The 21049-nt window shown below is 39.3% G+C and overlaps 1 protein-coding gene across 2 annotated transcripts in view; it reads left to right on the top strand.

The window, feature by feature from the left end:
* nell2b (neural EGFL like 2b) overlaps nt 1-21049 on the top strand; it is a 76994-nt gene that overhangs the window by 21953 nt on the left and 33992 nt on the right. The window contains exons 4-13 of one of the 2 annotated variants that reach the window (XM_072672606.1): nt 3916-4089; nt 4244-4340; nt 4454-4526; nt 4670-4752; nt 5226-5354; nt 6062-6164; nt 6834-6925; nt 8569-8671; nt 9772-9906; nt 17035-17160. In XM_072672606.1, coding sequence (XP_072528707.1) covers nt 3916-4089; nt 4244-4340; nt 4454-4526; nt 4670-4752; nt 5226-5354; nt 6062-6164; nt 6834-6925; nt 8569-8671; nt 9772-9906; nt 17035-17160 — 1115 coding nt within the window. Of the gene's footprint in view, nt 1-3915; nt 4090-4243; nt 4341-4453; nt 4527-4669; nt 4780-5225; nt 5355-6061; nt 6165-6833; nt 6926-8568; nt 8672-9771; nt 9907-17034; nt 17161-21049 lie in introns of both variants that reach the window. The other variant, XM_072672605.1, reaches the window with a different exon arrangement.

The raw sequence follows: 21049 nt of genomic DNA, 5'->3' as shown, positions 1-21049 counted from the left end.
ATACTCTGATCCGTAATGGTTATGAAATGTCCCTTGATTACAGGAAAGAGTATCCACAGGGCCACCTTATGACTTATGGCTAAGAGGAATTACATATTCCCGCACATGAAAATTCCCGCACATGAAATGCCCCCCAGCATTAACCCTACCCTTTATAAATTACCTATACAAATATACCTGTGGGCTGTAGAACTGTGAAACAAGATCAGAACATGGACTTGTTGATGTGAAGCTGTTTTTTGAGCTGTTTATCTCTATTTAGTTGTTCTATTCCAGTTGCAGTGTATATGATTAAATTGTTACCCCACCATTGGCTTTAAAAAACAAACAAACAAACAAACAAAAACATTGAAATCCACTATACTACTAGTTATGAGTCCTTGTATAATTACACTTATAGAAGAAAAGTTGCGTCAACTAATCAGCATCATTGATAACATCAATAATACAAAAATAATATGACAATGTGAAATATAAGGCCACACAGACCACAGTGCATACTTGTGCATGATGTAAAATGGCAGAAATCTGGAAACATTTTACTTTAACCTCTCCTTAAAAAAGGTTTGCTGAGCAGTGTCGAAAAGCGAGCATCAGCAGCACGAGTGTCTGGCTTGAACATCTGCAAAACTTCAGCACATTAAACTGCTGTATTTTGCTGTATTAAACTATGCAGCTAATTCTACATGGAACATCCTTCTCAGGGCTTCTAATGCTGACAGACTTTCTCAACCACAAGGATATGGATACTTTCTGAAAACTGTTTGTCACACCCACTGACCTCTCAAAGACATGACAACTATGCTATATGTACGCTTCAGGGTGGAGGTTTTATAACTATAGCGGTTTCTCCTGTGATAAGCTGCTTTAGAACTATGAGAGATATGTATTGGACTTGGCTGACCGACAGTTTCTGAGCTCACAAATGTCAGATAAATAAAATAAAAAAAAAATCAAATAAATACAATTTCTTCTTATTTTGTCTATAGAGCTAAAATTGTGAATAGAAATTCAGAATTTTAGTAGAATCACCAATGCAAGTTCTTTTGCAAATATAATTTAGGGTGGCTTAATTTGACAGGTCATTATAAGAAAGGACAATTTTTAATTTTATTTTGAAATATTTCATTACGGATGAGCAGATAACTGTCTTCTGTTTTCTCTATTAATAGATTAATTAAAACCATAATAGAACAATTGATTGATTATGGAAATATTTGTTATTTGCAGCTTGCACTGAGTGATGACAGAAATCATCTGTTTTTCTTAAATGCATAACGCTAATGATGTTGCTAGCCACAGTAAGATACACACGCTCACTCCTCAAAGACCCCTGGCCATTTTTCACATCCGCCTGAATTAAAATGAACCCGCCAGTTAGTCTCAGCAAACTTGCAATTGCAGAGGAGATTTGTGGTTGGTTGTGTGGTTGGTGTGGCACAACAGATAAAACCACTAGCAGCTAGTGAGCTATTACACCATGTGGGAGACCAGGGTTCGATTCCCAGTCTGGGTGACTATCCTGTGCTACACCAATAAGAGTTCCTGGGCAAGACTCCTAACACTACATTGGCCCGCCTCTGTAATACGAGTTACGTTGTAAGTCGCTCTGGATAAGAGAGTCTGCTAAATACTGTAAATGTAAATTTACCTATCGCTACTATAAAGTAACTGGCAATTATGATCTGTAGAGGCAAACTCTCAATGACTGTCTGTGAGAGACTCAGATGTTAGGTTTACGATTATCTTTATTAACAGCTCTCTCTAATGTCTCATTAAATATGTAAATTAGTAGTAGTAAAATACAAATACACTGTCCCTTACTGGGAGAGTTAATTTACTTCATTTTTTAAAATTATATTTATATAAATTGTATTATTTTTTACATTCTGCAACTGTTTAATGCAAACTGATTCCTTTATTATATATATATATATATATATATATATATATATATATATTCTCTATACTCTTGAAAATGGAATAGGCCACAAACCTGTATAAAGCCCCAGTCATGCAAAAACATATAACTGTGATAAGTAATGAAACTGTCAAGCTCTTAAACGATACCATGATACAGATTTCTGGCCCTGCTTGCAGCCCTAAATCATTCTAATCTTTACATGCAACAAGACTTTTACACTTACTTAAACAGTATCTCTCGCTCTGTCAAACATACATTTGAACACAGTCAGAGGCAGTCAAAGAGAGAGTGAGGGAGAGAGAGAGTAGAGTCAGGTGGTGTTCTGAAATTAACACTGAGATGATGGCTCATCTTCTTTCTCATATTATGTGACGTCAGTTTTGTCTGTTTACAGCAGCCACAGGACATAAATTCTTGCATAAATTAGTATGTCTGCTCTTCCACTACAACATCTGCATCTGTTTTATTAATGGAAAATACATCTGACATTGCTATTATTAGTAGTATTATTAGTTATTTATATTATTTTTAATAATTGTTTTTAATCAGGTAATCCATATGAGTGAACGTCTATACATCCACACACACTCCCAGTTAGGCTAACAAATACGGCAAATAAATGCATATATAAAACCCTGAAACCCTGAAAACATGGCAACTCTTTCACAGCTCAAGCTTTTATGTGCAGTGATGTGAATAGTTTTTCACCATTTATCAGCTAATAATAAAGTAATGTTGATAAACAACTGTTAGCGGTTAGCTGTTTTACATGTTAGCAAGTTGGAGCTCACCATAGACTAAGATGCAGTCACCTAAAGAAGAAGCCCATGCTTCAAATCTGACACCTACATGTTTGCAGCTGATCACATAATAAAGGATAAAGGAAAAATCCTTTGGAATCAAACCAGAGGTATGTTTTGGAGGAGTGAAAACAGTACCAACTGTTAAGTGTCATGGCAGTAGCATCATGCTCTGGTGCTGTTTTGCTGCCAGTAAAACATGGTACATTACACAAAGTTGATAGAATAATTTAAAAAGACTAATAAAACTAAATAAAACCATCAGCTAGACGACTGAAACGTGGACACAACTGGGGGCTCCAAGAAGACCGTACCGTATCCTTTTTGAAATGGCCTTCCCAAAGTATGGGGACTGTGCTTAAAAGTATGGTCTTTGCAAGGAAACCAACACATTTAGTTGAAGAAAAGTGGAAAAATACTTCATATTCCAGATGTTTTTTGATGGCTACCAAAACAACAAATGCTGTTATTTTAAGCAACCAGCTAATATTTAGCTTTCATCTAAAATTGATGTAGAGCATGGACTGTCATAAACGCTATGAGAATTGATTGCAAGTGGCAATCTTTGGGGTCTAAGCATAACACGACATTACGGAGCCAGCAGAGAACGAATGATAATGATTTTTTTGACAGACCTAATTATACTACATGTGGAAACTGAGGTTTTTTTTTGTTTGTTTTTTTGCAGTTACTCCTATATTTTGGCCCCTGAGTGCAACAGAATTTTGATATTACTAATAATGTTAACCTCAATGTTAATATTGCATTAGTAGTACAATATAGTACAGTGTTGCCAAGTCCACTACAAGATATTGGTTTCTAAAATGTCCCTTTTAACATTGCTCATGAGATTTCTTGTCTATAGATCTATTACATAACGGAGTCACTGGCAAGGGGGGGTAGGGGGGTGGGGGGGCTCTGGCCGCGGGTCCCATCAGCTCGAAGCCCCCCAGAACTCCAGCCCGAATTTTGCCTTAGCTAGTGTGGTCCGCACTTCGCAAAACCTTTCTTGCTCATCATTCCAGGCCTGCAAGTAATTCTGGAGGGCACTGCTTGACTCTTCTGTAATGCTTTGCCAGTTAGTGCTGTAATCTGCCAGATGATCCTGCCGTTTGAACCGCATGGTTCTGGCAAGTGTTTCGTGATGCTTGTGTAGAACTGGAGTGAGGATCAACTAAATTGAATTTGCAGGTATTTGGAGCTGGAAAGCAGCGGGCAGCGCAGTGAGGTGCGGCTGCACTACTGGACGGCTGAGCGGCGGACCCACACTGAGGTGTTTCCCTACAGTCTGGCAGATGGCCGCTGGCACAGAGTGGCTCTGTCACTGAGTGCCTCACAGCTGGTCCTGTATGTGGACTGCAGCCGGTGAGTAAGATCTGGAGACTATTGGCTTTTTCAGCGCCCGTCAGTCTGGGACGCTCAAGGCCAAGGGCAAGGACTTGAGAGCATCGATCCCCTCTCCCAGGGGACACAGCAGACTGCATTGTAATGATGTCTTTAAATGCTTTGCTGTTTTTAGAATCTATGAGAGGGTCGTGGGAACACCGTCTATGGATGTCCCTGCAGGGTCAACTGTCTGGCTTGGACAGAGAAATAATGCTCATGGTTTCTTTAAGGTAGGTTTATCTTTTAACATTGCTCTGTATGCTTTGTTTTTGTTCAGACTTTTATATATATTTATATATATATATGTCTGTCTCCCTCTCTCTCTCTGTTTCTCTCTGTGTAGGGTGTGATGCAGGATGTTCAGTTGCTGCTCATGCCCCAGGGATACATTTCTCAATGTCCAGACCTCAACCGCAGTGAGTGCACTTCATCAGCTGAGAACACACTCATAAATCACACGTCTTATCAAATTTGAATTAACGGGTTTGCTGTGTGGTTATAAATTACACTGAATAATAATTCATTTTGAATGTTTAGTGATGATCTTTTTCAATTTCAGCTTGTCCCACTTGCAACGATTTCCATGGTCTTGTGCAGAAAATCATGGAGCTGCAGGACATTTTGGCCAAAACATCTGGAAAGGTGACAGTTTTTGCTGCACGGGGAAAGGCATGTTAAATTGTGAATTATACTTTTAAAGAGGGATTGTTAAAAGCAGACGATTTGACTGTCATGAAATGTCTAGGGGGTACGTAGTGCAGTGGGTGGTAGGAGAGGGCCAAAAATGCAAATAAATAAAGTGTAGAAGTTTCAAACTGATTTTTTTATATTAAGAAAGTATATTTTATGTTTATGTACTAAGAATTTGTCACTTTGGAGGAAAAAAAAGAAATGTGTTAAATATAGACATACAGTACCAAAAGTTGTCAAAAGTTGGACACACCTACTTGAATGTATACTGATCATCATAAAAAACATTTGATCCAAATGTTATCCAAGTAGCTTGGATGTCCCGTATGACCAAGTAAACAAGACTACTACCCTATTAACTTTTTTTTTACCCAACTTCCTTGCTTTTTATATATCTCCACTTCTCTCTTGCTGACTGACTGCAGCTTGCACGAGCAGAGGAGAGGATGAGGGCTCTAGATGGTTGCTACTGTGAGAGGACCTGCTCTATGAATGGAGAGATCTACAGAGATGAGGAGGTGTGGATAGATGGCTGCAAAAACTGCACATGTTCGGTAAGAGTTTAACTGCCTGTCCACCTTAGATTTATATATAGTACATTATTGCTGTGAGCTATAAGCTACTTTAAGCCAGAAGGCTAAGTAGGATGAGGGATCCTTTGGCTTCTAAAAGAAAAAATAAAATACCACAGTACCAAAGTTGTGGGTTTCAGCGAACATAGACACTAACAGTTACTGAGCTTAAACAGTTATTGAATTGGGAGCCACTGAATGAACGGTCATTGAGCTAACACAGTTCTTGAGTTAGGAGCCATTGAGGTAACAGTCATTAAGTTAGGAGCAATTGAGGTAACAGTCATTGAGTTAGGAGCCACTGAGGTAACAGTCACATAGATCACACAGTCTTTAAGTTAGGAGCTATTGTGGTAACAGTCATTGGGTTTATATAGTCTTAAATTTTTACTGAGGTAACAGTCATTGAGTTATAAGCTAACACAGTCCTTAAGTTAGGAGCAATTGCGGAAACAGGCATTGAGCTAACACAGTCATTGAGTTAGGAGCCACTGAGGTAACAGTCATTGGGCTAACACAGTCATTGAGTTAGAAACCACTGAAATAACAGTCATTGAGCTAACACAGTCATTGAGTTAGGAGCCACTGAGGTAACAGTCATTGAGCTAACACAGTCATTAAGTTAGGAGCCACTAAGGTAACAGTCATTGGGCTAACAGAAGTGTGTTTGTTTCCTGTTTACTTTACAGAATGGTACTGTTGAGTGTGAGAGCATCTTCTGTCCTGCACCCCAGTGTCCTCCAGACACTGCACCAGCCTACATTCCTGGAGTCTGCTGTAAAGAGTGCCAGCGTGAGCACACACAAACACACACACACACATCCTCTCAGTACACCTCAGTACACCTACTTAAATTGTCAGGGAAATCTATGATAAAATCTTAGCAGCAAGCCAGACGGACTGTGCTTAGTCATTAGTCAAATTACAAGGCTAACAGTATCAATGTGTTTTTTATGAGGACATAATTTCAGCTATCTGGAATGTACACCTATTACCTATACAAACCTAAATATCTACATTTCTCTTTCTCTCTCTTTCTCTCTCTCTTTGTTCTTCCTCTGTATTGTGCTAAATCTGTCTATCTATCTGAACCCAAGCCCAGCCGCGCCCCTGATAAAAACAGTCTTACCATGCCCATTTGTTACAAGGCTATCCTGGCAACAAATGGGAGCACACTCACAGCCCCAGCCACCCACTCAGACAAACACAGACTCACACACATTCATAGAGATCATAAATAATTCAAGGCCAATGTGAAGCTGTGCAGTGGCATGTTTCAGTAAGCAGGACTAATGGCTGTTTGACTAATGACTAAATCTGCTATTAAACTGGAGTCCTAACTAATCTAGTATGCTGATCAGATATTTCTGTCCCTGCCTGAATATCTCTCTGTCTCTCTCTCTCTCTCTCTCTCTCTCTCTCTCTCTCTCTCTCTCTCTCTCTCTCTCTCTCTCTCTCTAGCGGTGTGTCTTTTCAGGGGGAGGGTTTATGTGGAGGGTGATCGTAAGAGTGTTCGTGACTCTACAGGAAACTGTCTGCTTTTTGAGTGCAGGGTAAGCAGAAGGCAATTGAAGTGATTACATCTAATCTTCGCCTGATTCAGATCAGGTTGACAATACAAATGGAGTTGGGTGCGACACGATTTATCTGTTGATCATGGTTCTTATTTAAGAGGCTCCAATTGTGGTACAATTGAAGAACTCCATTACTCACTCTGTTAGAAGCACATATCTTATACCTCCACTCTCTGAGGACTTTTAACTCTGCTTTTTAGGGCCATGCAATAGAAATATGTGACTATTTGTTCATAGTTTTTTTTGTTTTATTTTTGTTTTTTGTTGTTAAACATATGTTTTTATTAGGTAAATGTATAAATATAAAACAATTAAGTTTAAATGAATAAATAATCAAACTAAACACTTGTGATTTAGATTCTGATAAAAAATAAATAAATAAATAACTGAAAAAAACAGGTATAGTCTTTATTGTTTGTTTCTTTGGGCATCTTTGGACAAAAATGCTTTTTTAAATGGAGAAGTAGTACCCTCTGTATCAAACATACAACAATAATTCCTAATGCACAGTTACTCTCTCCCTTATAACATAAAAATGAAATGAAATAATCACTGTGGCCTATGCATAAATCACTGCCTGCAAAGCTAAAAGTCTTTAAGCTCTTGTAGTTGGCTTTTTTCCAACCCTTCTTTGCAGAAGACCTCTAGTCTTGAGATATTCTTGGGTGATCTTGTCTGTGCAGCTTGTTTAAGGTCTTTTCACAAATATGCCCATGATATTTCAGTCAGAGGACTGTGAGGGTCATTCATTGTGATTTTTGAGTCATGTATTTTTTGGCCATGGTCAGATGCAGTCATCTTTTCATCCTCAGCCTTTTAACAGGTAGTTTGCATTCACAACCTTTTATTTGTTGTTTTTTTTGTTGTTTTTTTGTGGATTTTTTTCCTTCCTCCCATGCAATATTGCTAATTCTACTGGAGGCCACTCGACCCAAAGTGTGATAGAGCCAACCCCATGCTTCACAGTTGGCCATGTGTTCTTTTCATGCAGTTACTTTTTTCTTCAAACGTATCTTTGCTGAATATGGGCCACAGAGTTCTATTTTGACTTCATCATTCCACATTATTTCCAAATCGCATTTTTTTCGATGTTCTGCAGCATACTGTAAACATTTTGTGATAAGGTCACAGTTAATGTGTGTGTTTGTTTTCCTGTGTCATCAAAGACAGATGAACTGTGCATTTACATTTTTCTGAAAATATTGAGTTTTATGTTTGATTAGCTACAAAGGGCTATTTTTACTGCTTTGTTTACTGCTTTGCTATGTTTACTACCTTTGGTCATCATTAAATCATTAGGGGTCTGGATACAGACTAGCTTATCTGTTGTAATTACTCATCATTCATCATAACTGTACACCAGCAGAATGGAGCTTCAAAGTTAAAGTTACTAATAAAGTGTACTTTACTCATGTAGGACTGCACACGTGTTTAGGGTTGCATAGGGCATAATTGGGTGTTTGAATATTTGCTTTAGCAAAAAAAAAAAAAAAGATAGAAAGATAGAGATAGATAGATATTTTATTGATGCCAAAGGAAATTATGCAGCCAGTAGCAATTACACAATACAGCACAGAGATACAGTTAATACCTTACCTACGTGTGTGTGTGTGGGTGGACAGGACCGTAGCATGCGAAGAGCTGAGAGCAAGCCGTGTCCAGAGCTGACCTGCCCCGAGTCAGAGCAAATAACCCTCACAGACCGCTGCTGCAAAGTGTGTCGAGGTGAGGCATGCATACACACATGCGATTGCATACATAATTAAGGCATGCGATATTACCATGTATAAAGCCAAACATACTATGGAACATCATGTAAAGAATTGTGATATGTAGATCTGTCACAGTTCTGAAATGTTAATTATTGCAATTATCATTTTGATTGCCTTTTCTTGTTCATGTTGTGCTGTTTTAGCTACCTAGCTGCTAAATAAACCAGCATTACTTGATGTTGCTGTCTAACCATGTTACATTGTCAAGTTCCAGGATTTTTCTTGATGAATGTAATGTATTTATTATTATTAATATTATTATTATTATTATTTCTATTTTAAAACTCAATAAGCTTTACAAGGAGTATTTGTAATTTTGACACTTCTCTTAAGATGAGCACCTGGTCAACTAAGAAGATTCAGGCAGTAAGGCTAGATCAGGCAATTAGGTAATAACTGTGACAAACGTACTTTAAAGCTAGCATGTACTGACCCCAAATCATGACTCATGTGAGTAAAATGTTCAAAAACAATCAAACTAAGCGTTTATAGTTATAGGAAGAGTACGGAGACCAACACTTGGTTATTTCATGTTGTATCTATCTAAGGCTAATCCCATAAAATGTACAAAGACTGGTTTCTTTAGGCTGTGTGGTTGAAAAGGAGGAAACCAGTTCATCAGTGTGTTCTTGTCAGGAAATCCATCCATTCACTTTTATTGGTGAAGTGTCCTGGTATGTCCAAAACTAGGAATAGAATTCTGAAATTGCATAGAACACACCGCTAGTTTTTCTCTCTTATTTACACACACACACACACCCATTGTGCTTTCCCAAGTTTCATCTGTATACTTTATATCACTGTCGCTTGTGCTAATGACTTCCCTCTTTAAGGTTGCTACCTCTGCTCATTATACACATAAACAATAGACCCGGTCAGCACTTACCCATGGATCTCCCTGACACCTCCGAGCTATTTTTATAACACATACACAAACCCACACATGCTCTCTATCCGCCCCCACCCCCCCTTCTTGCTCAGTGTATCGATGGGAGATGCCAGGCACACACAGAGGTGTGATGTGTTTTGCCTGTGTCTGTGTGTCTGTCACAGGACATGATTTCTGCGCTGAGGGCTACAGCAGCAGCTGCGTGGAGAACTCAGAGTGTGTGAATCTGGAGGCAGGAGCCTGCTGCAGCTGTAGAGACGGCTACCGAGCGCTGCGGGATGACAGCGCTTACTGTCAAGGTACTTCTCAGCTTTCAGACCCCTGTGGGCACAGTGCTACAAGATATAAATGACATGGATTGCCAGACAAAAGTCAGAGTACACTTTTTGGAATCCAATATATATAGTATATATACTCAGATGAGCCAAAACATTGAGACCTAATATGCTATAATAGACCTAATGCTATACTATGACTATGGAATCACTTTGTAACTCTTTCCAGCTTCATGTAAATCATCCATTTTTGATCATATAACCTTTGAAAGCTCTTTTAGGCGAGGCATGGCTCACATACACGTATCCTTCTTGTGCGGAGGTTTGAGTGGTTTTTATCAGTCAAAGTAGCTCTAGTCCACACATCCAAACTCATTTTCTTAAGAAGACTCCAGGTATGCTAACACCTGACTCCAATTAGCTTTTCTGAGATCATTAACTCAAGGGTTCACTTACTTTATCCACTAGAACTATAAGGCTTTTATCTTTGTTCTCAATGAAGACATGAATGATCACATCACATCACATTTTTGGCAAGATCAATGCTGACAGATTAATGCAGAAAACCATAAAAGGACCACTGTGTGTGTAATGTAATATACACTCCTTTAAAAAAAATAAAGGGAACACTCAAATAACACATCCTAGATCTGAATGAATTAAATATTCTCATTGAATACTTTGTTCTGGACGAATGTGCTGACAACAAAATCACACAAAAATCATCAACGGAAATCAAATTTATTAACCAATGGAGGCCTGGATTTGGAGTCACACACAAAACTAAAGTGGAAAAGCACACTACAGGCTGATCCAACTTTGATGTAATGTCCTTAAAACAAGTCAAAATGAGGCTCAGTATTGTGTGTGGCCTCCACGTGCCTGTATGACCTCTCTACAACGCCTGGGCATGCTCCTGATGAGGATCTCCTCCCAGAACTGGACTAAAGCATACGCCAACTCCTGGACAGTCTGTGGTGCAACATGACGTTGGTGGATGGAGCGAGACATGATGTCCCAGATGTGCTCAATCCTATTCAGGTCTGGGAAACGGGCGGGCCAGTCCATAGCTTCAATGCCTTCATCTTGCAGGAACTGCTGACACACTCCAGCCACATGAGGTCTAGCATTGTCCTGCATTAGGAGGAACCAAAGGCCAACCGCACCAGCATATGGTCTCACAAGGGGTCTGAGGATCTCATCTCGGTACCTAATGGCAGTCAGGCTACCTCTAACGAGCACATGGAGGGCTGTGTGGCCTTCCAAAGAAATGCCACCCCACACCATTACTGACCCACTGCCAAACCGGTCATGCTCAAGGATGTTGCAGGCAGCAGATCGCTCTCCACGGCTGTCACATGTCCACTGTCACGTCTGTCACATGTGCTCAGTGTGAACCTGCTTTCATCAGTGAAGAGCACAGGGCGCCAGGGGCGAATTTGCCAATCCTGGTGTTCTCGGGCAAATGCCAAGCGTCCTGTATGGTGTTGGGCTGTGAGCACAACCCCCATCTGTGGACGTCGGCCCTCATACCATCCTCATGGTTTATAACCGTTTGTGTAGACACATGCACATTTGTGGCCTGCTGGAGGTCATTTTGCAGGGCTTTGGCAGTGCTCCTCCTGTTCCTCCTTGCACAAAGGCGGAGGAAGCGGTCCTGCTGCTGGGTTGTTGCCCTCCTGCGGCCTCCTCCACGTCTTCTGGTGTACTGGCCTGTCTCCAGGTAGCGCCTCCAGCCTCTGGACACTACACTGACAGACACAGCAAACCTTTTTGCCACAGCTCGCATTGATGTGCCATTCTGGATGAGCTGCACTACCTGAGCCACTTGTGTGGGTTGTAGAGTCTGTCTCATGCTACCACGAGTGTGAAAGCACCACCAACATTCAAAAGTGATCAAAACATCAGCCAGAAAGCATAGGTACTGAGAAGTGGTCTGTGGTCCCCTCCTGCAGAACTACTAATTTATTGAGTGTGTCTTGCTAATTGCCAATAATTTCCACCTGTTGTCTATTCCATCTGCACAACAGCATGTGAAATTGATTGTCAGTCAGTGTCAGTGTTGCTTCCTAAGTAGACAGTTTGATTTCACAGAAGTTTGATTGACCTGGAGACTCATCGGATCAGACAATTTGTTTGGTTGCTCCAAGGTCCAGTCCAGATGCTTGTGTGCCTCTTGTAAGCATTTTTAATATTGGGCAGGCGTTAGCATGGGCACCCTGACTGGCTGTGCAGCAGGGTGTGATGTGCTGTGAATTGTGAGATATTAACCATCATTAAAAAAAAATACTAGCCTAGCCTTCAGTTCAGATCAAGTGAGAGAGTCTTACACCATTACCGTTTTTTGGTTTGTTCTTCTAGTTGTTCTTCTAACTCTTCTAGACCACTGTTGGTAGGTAATCATCGCAGTTGTCCAGGAGCACCCCACAAGCCTTGTTGTCTTGGTGATGCCCTTCTGTTTTGAATAAACAAATTAAATTAAGAACGTATATGCAATACCTTGCGTATACCTTGTGCAATAACTATATCATAACTACCACACTGTAAAATCACATCCCGTCTGTAGGAGCACCTGAATAGTCATTGTCTCAGTAAAGGACTGTTTCACTGTGGCCAATGTCCGGTTAATGGATGGCATTACCTGGCTCTACTGAGGACGGGTGTGTGAGGACTATAGAAGGAAGGTTTGCTGATGTATGTAATGTCCACTAAGCCCAGCAAATAATTTGATAAGTAGTACTGAAATGTATGGTCACTGTGAATTACAGTAGTAAAGAAGCCAAATAATCATTGCAGAACTCTTTAATGAGCAATGCTGTGTTATTCAAGACACATTTGGTTTAAACTTGAATAACAAAGTATTTGTAATGTGAACAAACTTCAAATTTGACCTTAAACTAGAGACTGAATATGTGTACTGTGTGTGGTATTTCTCTGTGAAATTCCTTTTTGTTATATATACAAATATACTATTTGCTATCCTTTACGTCAGTTTATACAGAAGTTAATCTGGCATTTTTGTCCTATATGTGTTTTGTCATGTGTTTGCCGGAAGACAAAATACAGCATCCAGCATTTTTCATCCAGCATCCAGGGATTTTACAGCCGTTTCAAAACATGGCTGTAAACATAGAATGCCGGCTTCATTGCAACTTCTGAAACATTTGTGTATTTGGAAGTCTGGAGTATGTGACTCCATACTTCCAATAAGCAAGATTTACTTCAAGAAGGGTGCAGTAAACCTGCAAATGCATTTCGATGGCAGAAATGAGGAGGCAGCTCATTTGAGCTGAGAAAAGTCAGGAGTGTGACATGGCTTTGTACAGCTACAGCAATGCATACCACCAGTAAGAGCATAAACCAAAAACACCTGCGGACAGCGCTGAGAAACAGGGTCATGGGTCTGTCTATGTGTATGTATGTGTGTGTATGTATATATTTGTGTATTTCCTTAACAAGTTGATTATTCATTCAAATATTTTTTTTCTTTGTCTGTTTTTGGTTTTGACTGGTTTGTTTTTGTATTTATTTATTAATTCATTTATTTATATACTTTTTTTATATGTTTAAAATGTAAAATATAAAACATAACAATATTAGGGTTTATTAACTGCTATATCTGAAAAGCTGAGTTTGTTTTCTTTTATTGACAATGGGCTATTGCTTTTCTCTTGAAAGTTGGCAGTGAATTAGTTTGTTGTTTTATCTACGTGTGTTAATTTGTATTTTGAAAAAACGTTTTATTTAGTGCTCTTTTTGACAGCTTTTAGAACACATCCGGCCTATGCCTTTACCAAATGTCTCTTAGCCACTGTCGAGTGGGACGGTTCTGTGTGAGGAAAACGGCTACTCCAGTAGTATTTCCACATGGATGCAGTTCTGGCATGGAATTCTCACAAACCATGTTTACAGTCTCCACAGCAGGGTTAGCAGGGCACCCTGAACCGTTTAAGTGGGGTATATTAGTGATATTAGTTGATTCATTCTGTATTCTGCATCCTGCTTTTATTTGAAAGACCTTCAAGTTTATTTCACAATATTATTGACAACGTGCATTGTCACGAAGCAGCTTTAGCGAGATCTGGGTCCGAGCCCCAAGTGAGCCAGCTTAATGGTGAAGGTGGAAACGAGTCTCCATCGTCCTCTGGTCGACACTAAATAGAAAAGCAAATAACACTGAATTGCTATAATATAATATAATATAATATCTTAATAATAATATAGTATTGCAAAATCATAAAATATTGTCATATACTGACATTTTATTGCTATAATGTGTTTGGATGCTAATGTTATAAGTAATATCAACCACCGTCTCTGCCTCAGTGTTCATATTAGGGAGCGTTTAGGAAATAAACAAGAATCTTGCGCACAAAAATACTAAAATGACAAGCAAAATAACTGGCAATGTTGGAATGGTAACCTGCAGCTGTCATGAGGCAGATTAGGTGTTAATGCTGGACTCACTGGGGAAGGCAATATAGATTTGAAAGAGAAATACAAATCATGCATAATAAAGTGAAAAGACGTCTATACTATATTCAAGGGTATGTGGTTGATGGACGGAAAAGTAAGTGGAGTTAGAGACCCTAATTAACCCAACCTTCAGCTCCAGCACTTGCCACCTAACCTAAATTGCCAGTATCTGACCCATCAGTATGGAATGAAGGACATTTTAATTAGAAGCTTAGTTTTGGTTAGAGATTTTAAAAAGACCAGATGAGGTTCAGCACTGCACGTTTCATCTGAATCTTGTTTATCTCTTTTTTATTATTCCGTTCTTTTGACTTGGGCACCCTCAGGAAGGAAAAAAGTCAGCTGCTCAACATTGTCTAATAGGTTATTACTACAGTAATCGTTAGGGTTCTGGCTGTCTAATAAGCAATTAAAATATACCTTGTTAATAGAGAGTCCCCTATAGTCAGACTGAATGGCAAAACGGCTAAAACGTGTTTATCTGCTCAAGTTAAAGACAGTTGGGCTCGGCAGTGATCCAACTGTTTTCAGTTTTCAGGTTTGTTTTCGAACTCTGCTGGTTGTTTAACTCGCAACTACAGTAAATGTCTGTTTTCAGAGAATGACGTAACCAATCAGTGAGCCCCCACATGTTTCTGTGTCTGTATTTCAGTTGTTTCTGTGAATTGCAGCAATCAATTTGCCTCTTTTAGCTTTCTGCAGTAAAAAGATCCTGTGGGATAGCTCTGGATTCTTGCTGAATCTGTCTATCACAAACGTTTTGCCACTCAGTGGGCGTGTCCGAACTGACTCTTGCCAAATGTGCATCACATCATGCATCATGCAATCACATGCATACCCTCTATTCTTGCAGTTCCCTACGTTACTGAAGTACAGTGTTTGTGAAGACCATATTGCATACTCGCTGGAAACAATGTTAATTTTGTCAACAATGAGACTTTGTTTCCAATATTAATAAAACAGTATTTATAATGTATTTATATGAGTTATGATAACAAGTAACGTAAGTCTGTTTCAATTAACCATTGCTTCATTTACATGCCAAAGATTTAGCATTATTTTGAATATTGGAGGTCAAAATTTGATACTCTAATTGCTTTTTTTTTTCTTTATCAATAACCACTGTGTTCATATGTTATTAACTGACTGGGTAACCCCTTAGTCATGTCATAGTCTGTTACATATCTCTGCACATCTTTTCACCCATTATATTCCGTACTGAGAACTGTCTTTTCTGTTTATGAGTGCAGCATCTATTATGTCTGCAGCATGTATCATATTTATTGTATTCTTGTTTGCACATTTTCTCGCACAGATGTTTACACGTTGCAGTTTATGCAGTCCTGTGTAGTATTGCTCTGTGTTGCACCATGGTCCTGGAGGCACGTAATTTCGCTCCACAATATACTTGTACATCGGATGAAGTGACAAGAAGGGCCTCTTGACTCTCCTGATTTGAAGAAGTTGAAACTGCAAAGTGCTGATGTACATTGACTTATGCTTTAAGTATGATAAGTATATACATAAACAGTTATTCATAGCTTATTAGGAAGATATTACATTGTTAAAGCATAATTTAAAATGTCACTAAAGTGGTTATTAATTGAGAAGTAAGCATTTGCTAACTTATATTAAATGCTTAAGTTGCTGTTTATTGAGGCCGCTTACTATAAAGTCTTAACAGCTATTTTAATTTCAACATATTGATAATAAGATATAGTTAAATAACAAATATGGGTATATCATGTTTATTTCTAAATCATTCAGATGATGTGATCCCAGGTATACATTGCTGACTCCAGCAATAACTTGTCCAAAGACTAAAGTGCCAAACAGGCTCTTGTAGCTAATTTGCTGATTGCAATGTATTGTAATCCGCAGTTCCCACTAGATGTTTAGCTTTTAGTGATGAAGAAAATACTCCATTTTGGTGCAGTCAGTAAGCTAGCTAACTAGTCAACCATAAACAAAAATATATAAAAGTGGAGATATTTCTATCAGAACATGTATATATACATATTCCCAAGTTGTAGAGAAATTAGTGTGACTGGTGACAGAGGGGTGATTGTGTGGCAGTTATCCAAGAAGCAAACACAGCAGTTAGCAAGTTGGCACGTCTACTCTAAACAGCAAAAACACAGATGTAAAGATAACAACCTACCGACTGCTGTATGTCATGTGGCCCCTCTATGTGTTGATTTTTATTCAGTGAAGAAATGGTTTGGCTTAGATACCCAAGACAACCTGCTAAAATTAGGTTAATGCAGTATTTCCTTTTGCAAATAAATGCTTCAAACGTTGAACCTAACACCAACCTTTTTCTTTACCTTTAAGTTTGTCATGAAACCACTGATTGTGGCGAACACCAGAGCTGTGTAGATAATTAGACTACACCAGAACTGGCTAGCTAACATTAATGGCCTGCACTTCCATTGTGAAGATCCACTTCTAGATCACAAAAAGCAAGGGGCAAAATTTTCATAACACTTCCTAATATAATCTTTCAAATTGAGTCAGTAAAACATCCTTTTAAGGTTAATTCGAATGTACTTCAGTAGCTCAGTAATGCTGGTGGCAACATTGTGGATAAAAATGATGTTTGATTTTTTTTTTCTTTGAATTTTGTCTAATTGTGAGTTGAACAGAGTTTCTGTCTGTGCGGGTTTTTTGTTGCAGACGTTGACGAGTGCGCGGAGGGGAAGCACTACTGCAGAGAGAACACAGTGTGTGTGAACACGCCGGGATCCTTCATGTGTGTCTGCCAAACCGGCTACATCCGGATTGATGACTACTCTTGCACTGGTAGGTGACTCTGCTGGGTGGTTTCTGTGGGCTTCCCAGAATGAGAGATTGAGAAGAGTTTTTGTTGAACTGGCTGGTGCAGATGGCACACACATATATATACATATATATGTGTGTGTGTGTGTGTGCATATCTAAATGAGTGCAACATTTCTGCATGCTGTTTAAATGAACAGACACTCCAAGATTATAAAACAAATTGGCGCAGTCCTTGTTACCTGTGCTCTTTTCCTAGTTCCTAGAAATTAATTACACTTAATACCCACTTAATACACAATTTTCAAAATTAATGTAAACACACACGTACATAAACAGGTACACCTGCACATAAAAACACTTACTACCTATAAATGTGCACAATTTGTTCCATACCATTTTCCCTCCAAGTTCTGTTCTAACTTCCTTTCTCTAATTTGACATCCATTCTTGCCATTATTTCACTTTCTATGTACATAATAATAATTCCAAGGGAGTTCTGAAATTAATAAGCCTCACATTAAAAAAAAAGAAAAGAAAAGAATTTACAGAATGATTTGCACTTATGAACCTTATTTTTCATTAAACAATGGGAGCGATTATCTTTGTTAACCTAGATAGCCAGTCTGTTGATACTGATTACAACCACAGCGATATAAATAAACATACAATGAGCAGTATAATATGCTCCATTAGAGGGTTTTTTTTATTTCAGTATTTGAAAGAAGAGGAGAATTTCACTCAAACATCAGCTTTAGAAACACAACACAAAAATTGCTTATATACACTGCCTTCCAAAGAAGAGGACCTGCATCTGTGGTTGAAGCTGAAGTTGCTACATTTTAAACCACTGTCCGTATGTCTGCCCTTACCATTTTATGGATGGGGAAACCAACACTATACATCCTAAACAGAGAAATGACCCAAGAGTCATGAAGCCCAGATTAAACATGTCGGGTAGCTCTTAGGCTAGCATCTTCCACTCTTTACATGAGCTTCAACCTATTTCCCCCCCCTACAAAATGATATAAGCAGACATATTGATGTTTGGGTGGATGTTAAATGTGGCTCCTTCAACCATAGATCCAAGGTCCTCTTCTTTTTTGGATAGGGTGCACTCTTTTTTGTGTTGTATTAGAAAGGTAGTTTGCATTGCTCTAAATACCTCTATAACGTTAAATAGCCTGTTGGCATGTTGGGTAAGCATAGCTAGCTACTTTATGATCAGTGTCCACAATAGTAGCCTACTTGAGCCTGCATACACCTTGAAAAAGATGCAACCACCACTCATTTGAAACTAAATGACGGAGGAAGGAGGATGGAGGAAACACACTCTTGAAAGTGGCTGTGACAAAAATGGAAAAGATTTGCATGTAGTACTTGGTTGAATAGTACATGCAGTAACCTTGTGTGTAAATATTGGGATATTTATGTCATATTAAGTCATGGAAACTGTTCTGGAAATGCCCTGGAAATTGTTTTCCTAGCAAGTAGTTCAAAACAATTAGTTCAAATACTGCTCAAGACAAGGTTGACATGGTTGATTGTAGACCTGGACTTTCATATTCACATATAAAAGGAAACCAAACACTCCACATTTCGTCTTAAGAACCTCATCCCAGCTGAAAAGCATGGGGTTGGCGGTATTGTGGTTTGGGCCTCTGTAGCTGCCTAGGGTCCAAGACCGATTGCTGTTGTTGTAAAACATAAGAATTCTGGTTTGTACCAGCAAATTCTATGGGGTAGTGTCAGGGTGTCTGTCCATCAGCATTAACCGTCTACAAATAAATTTTGTTTCCCTGGCAAACATAATAAATGTTGGATAATTGTTCTCCTTAAATAAATGTAACCTATAATGTTTTGCATTATTTGTTTAATTAGGTTGGCTTTATGTAGTTTTAGGGCTTGTGTTTAGGGCCAGTTATGTACAAACACAGAACATTTTAGTGGCACTGTATACCTGGATTGAAAGATTGTTCCAGAAACTTTTGTACTGTTTGTTTTTTGCTACGCGGCACAGTTGTATTGCATCAAGCTAAGCTGCGGATCTCTTCTGATGTGTTTTTGCTCATTAGCTTCAGTGAGCAGATCAGTGCTTTTCAGGAGTGAACAGTCCAGTGCTTTACACCATTTGGTCAATCAGTGATGGCTTCTACAGTAATGCTGCTGGGGTTTTTATTCTAGGTGAACTCCGTGTTCAGGGAGGAGAGATGGTGCTTAGTCTGCTGCAGTGAAAAAGTAAACTCTGTACCTGGATGAAGGACCCAGTAGGGTTAAACACTTAATACTGCTGCACTGAACTGCAGAGCGCCTTATTCTTTACCTCACAGAGCCGTTACAACAGACACATGACCTCTTTTTAAACATGACCGTTATCTTCTTTTTTCCTTTCCTTTTTCCTTCTAGTCTCTTCTTTTCTCCTTGTTTCTCCTATTTCCTTCTTCTCTCCACTCTTCTCTTCTTCTCTTTTCTCCTGTCCTCTGTTTTCATTTCCTCTTTTCTCTTCATTTCTTCTCTTCTCTCTTCCTGATTTCTCCTCTTTTCTCTCTGTACTTCTCTCCTTTTTTTTCCTTTAATTTCTTTTCTTTTCCTCTCTTCTTCTCTCCTTTTCCCTCTGTTCATTTCCAGGGTCTCTCTCTGCATGCATTGAGTGGGTGGAGCGTTTGTAAGTGTGTAAGGGAGTGGTGTGTGTGTGGAGGTGCGCGTGTGGTTCTCTCCTTTTATTTGTTGTATCCCTCTTGTTTGATGTTTTTCTTTTATATTTTAAAATGTTCAGTGTTCACTATAGACTGTAAACTGTGAGTGCGGTGAGTGGGGTATTCTTGGCCTGTGGCCGTGCGGCGGGGACGCTCAAACATGCTCCGGTGGGGGGGTGGGGGGTGGGGGGGGGGGGTGCACGTCAGCACAGGAAGTCTGAAATGCTTCCAGTGTGGGAGCTTCCAGCATAAACGGCTTGAGTGCCCGCTGAACAGTATAGAGGAGGATAGGATGTCTGCGGTGTCAGATTTTGGAAGGAGTACGCACAACAGTAAGATATTATACTCTGTAGATCAGATGAACTCCTTCTTAGATAAAACATTAAGGCAAAAAAGAGTGTTGGTTATGACGTTCTTTCAGAGCAGAAGCAATTTCGTTTAAAAAGACATGTAACTTCAATCAGAAAGGCTAAATGTGTAAAGTCTGGTGCGTGACCCATGGAAGGAGCGTCTCTTGTACTTTCTCTACCTGTTTGCTGCTTTACTGCTTTCTTTTTCTTTCTCCAGTCTATATGGGGATTGGAAGGGTGGGTTCTTCTATTTTATGGGTTTAGGGACAAAGGGTAAACAGACCATATATTTTCTGCAAGAAACGAACAGTGATGAGAAAACTGTATCTGATTGGTTTTATGGTTTAAAGGGGAGAATTTTTTTAATCATGGATCGAATGTTACTTTATTAGTTAGTTCATCCGCCCCAGTTATTTCTGGGGAATTAGCAGTAGGGACTTGTTTGATGTTTTGATGGCAGTACAGTATTAAAACGTTGTCACTAAAAAGGGGGGAAATGTCTGTCACTTGAACCAGATCTCTAGGACTTTGAGGATTGGTGTGCTGGAGAATGGCATTTTTAGGGTCCACCATTTACGAAGGGGTGAGGACTGGGTGTGGGTGGGTGACCTCCAGTGGAGTGTTATGCATGAGATTATGCACGTGCCACAAATAGGCATGTGTCCTAGGTTGATCCCTGCTTTGGGAAAGTCTTTTATTGTGGGATATCAGAAACAGTGTTTCATAGGTTTCTTCCCAGTGTGTACAATTGGGTCCGTTGTTGGTTTTTGATCAAGGGCTGGAGTTTAAAGTTTTTAGGCTTATTCAATGAGAGTTCTTTTATTAATTGTTCTAAGTATTCAGTCTCCAAAATTGATTAATTTTCTGT

The sequence above is a fragment of the Salminus brasiliensis genome, chromosome 2, assembly GCF_030463535.1.
Source record: "Salminus brasiliensis chromosome 2, fSalBra1.hap2, whole genome shotgun sequence".
In the NCBI taxonomy this organism is placed as follows: Eukaryota; Metazoa; Chordata; class Actinopteri; order Characiformes; family Bryconidae; genus Salminus; species Salminus brasiliensis.
The sequence above is the reverse complement of the archived record's forward strand: the minus strand, read 5'-3'. Positions and strand labels throughout refer to the sequence as shown.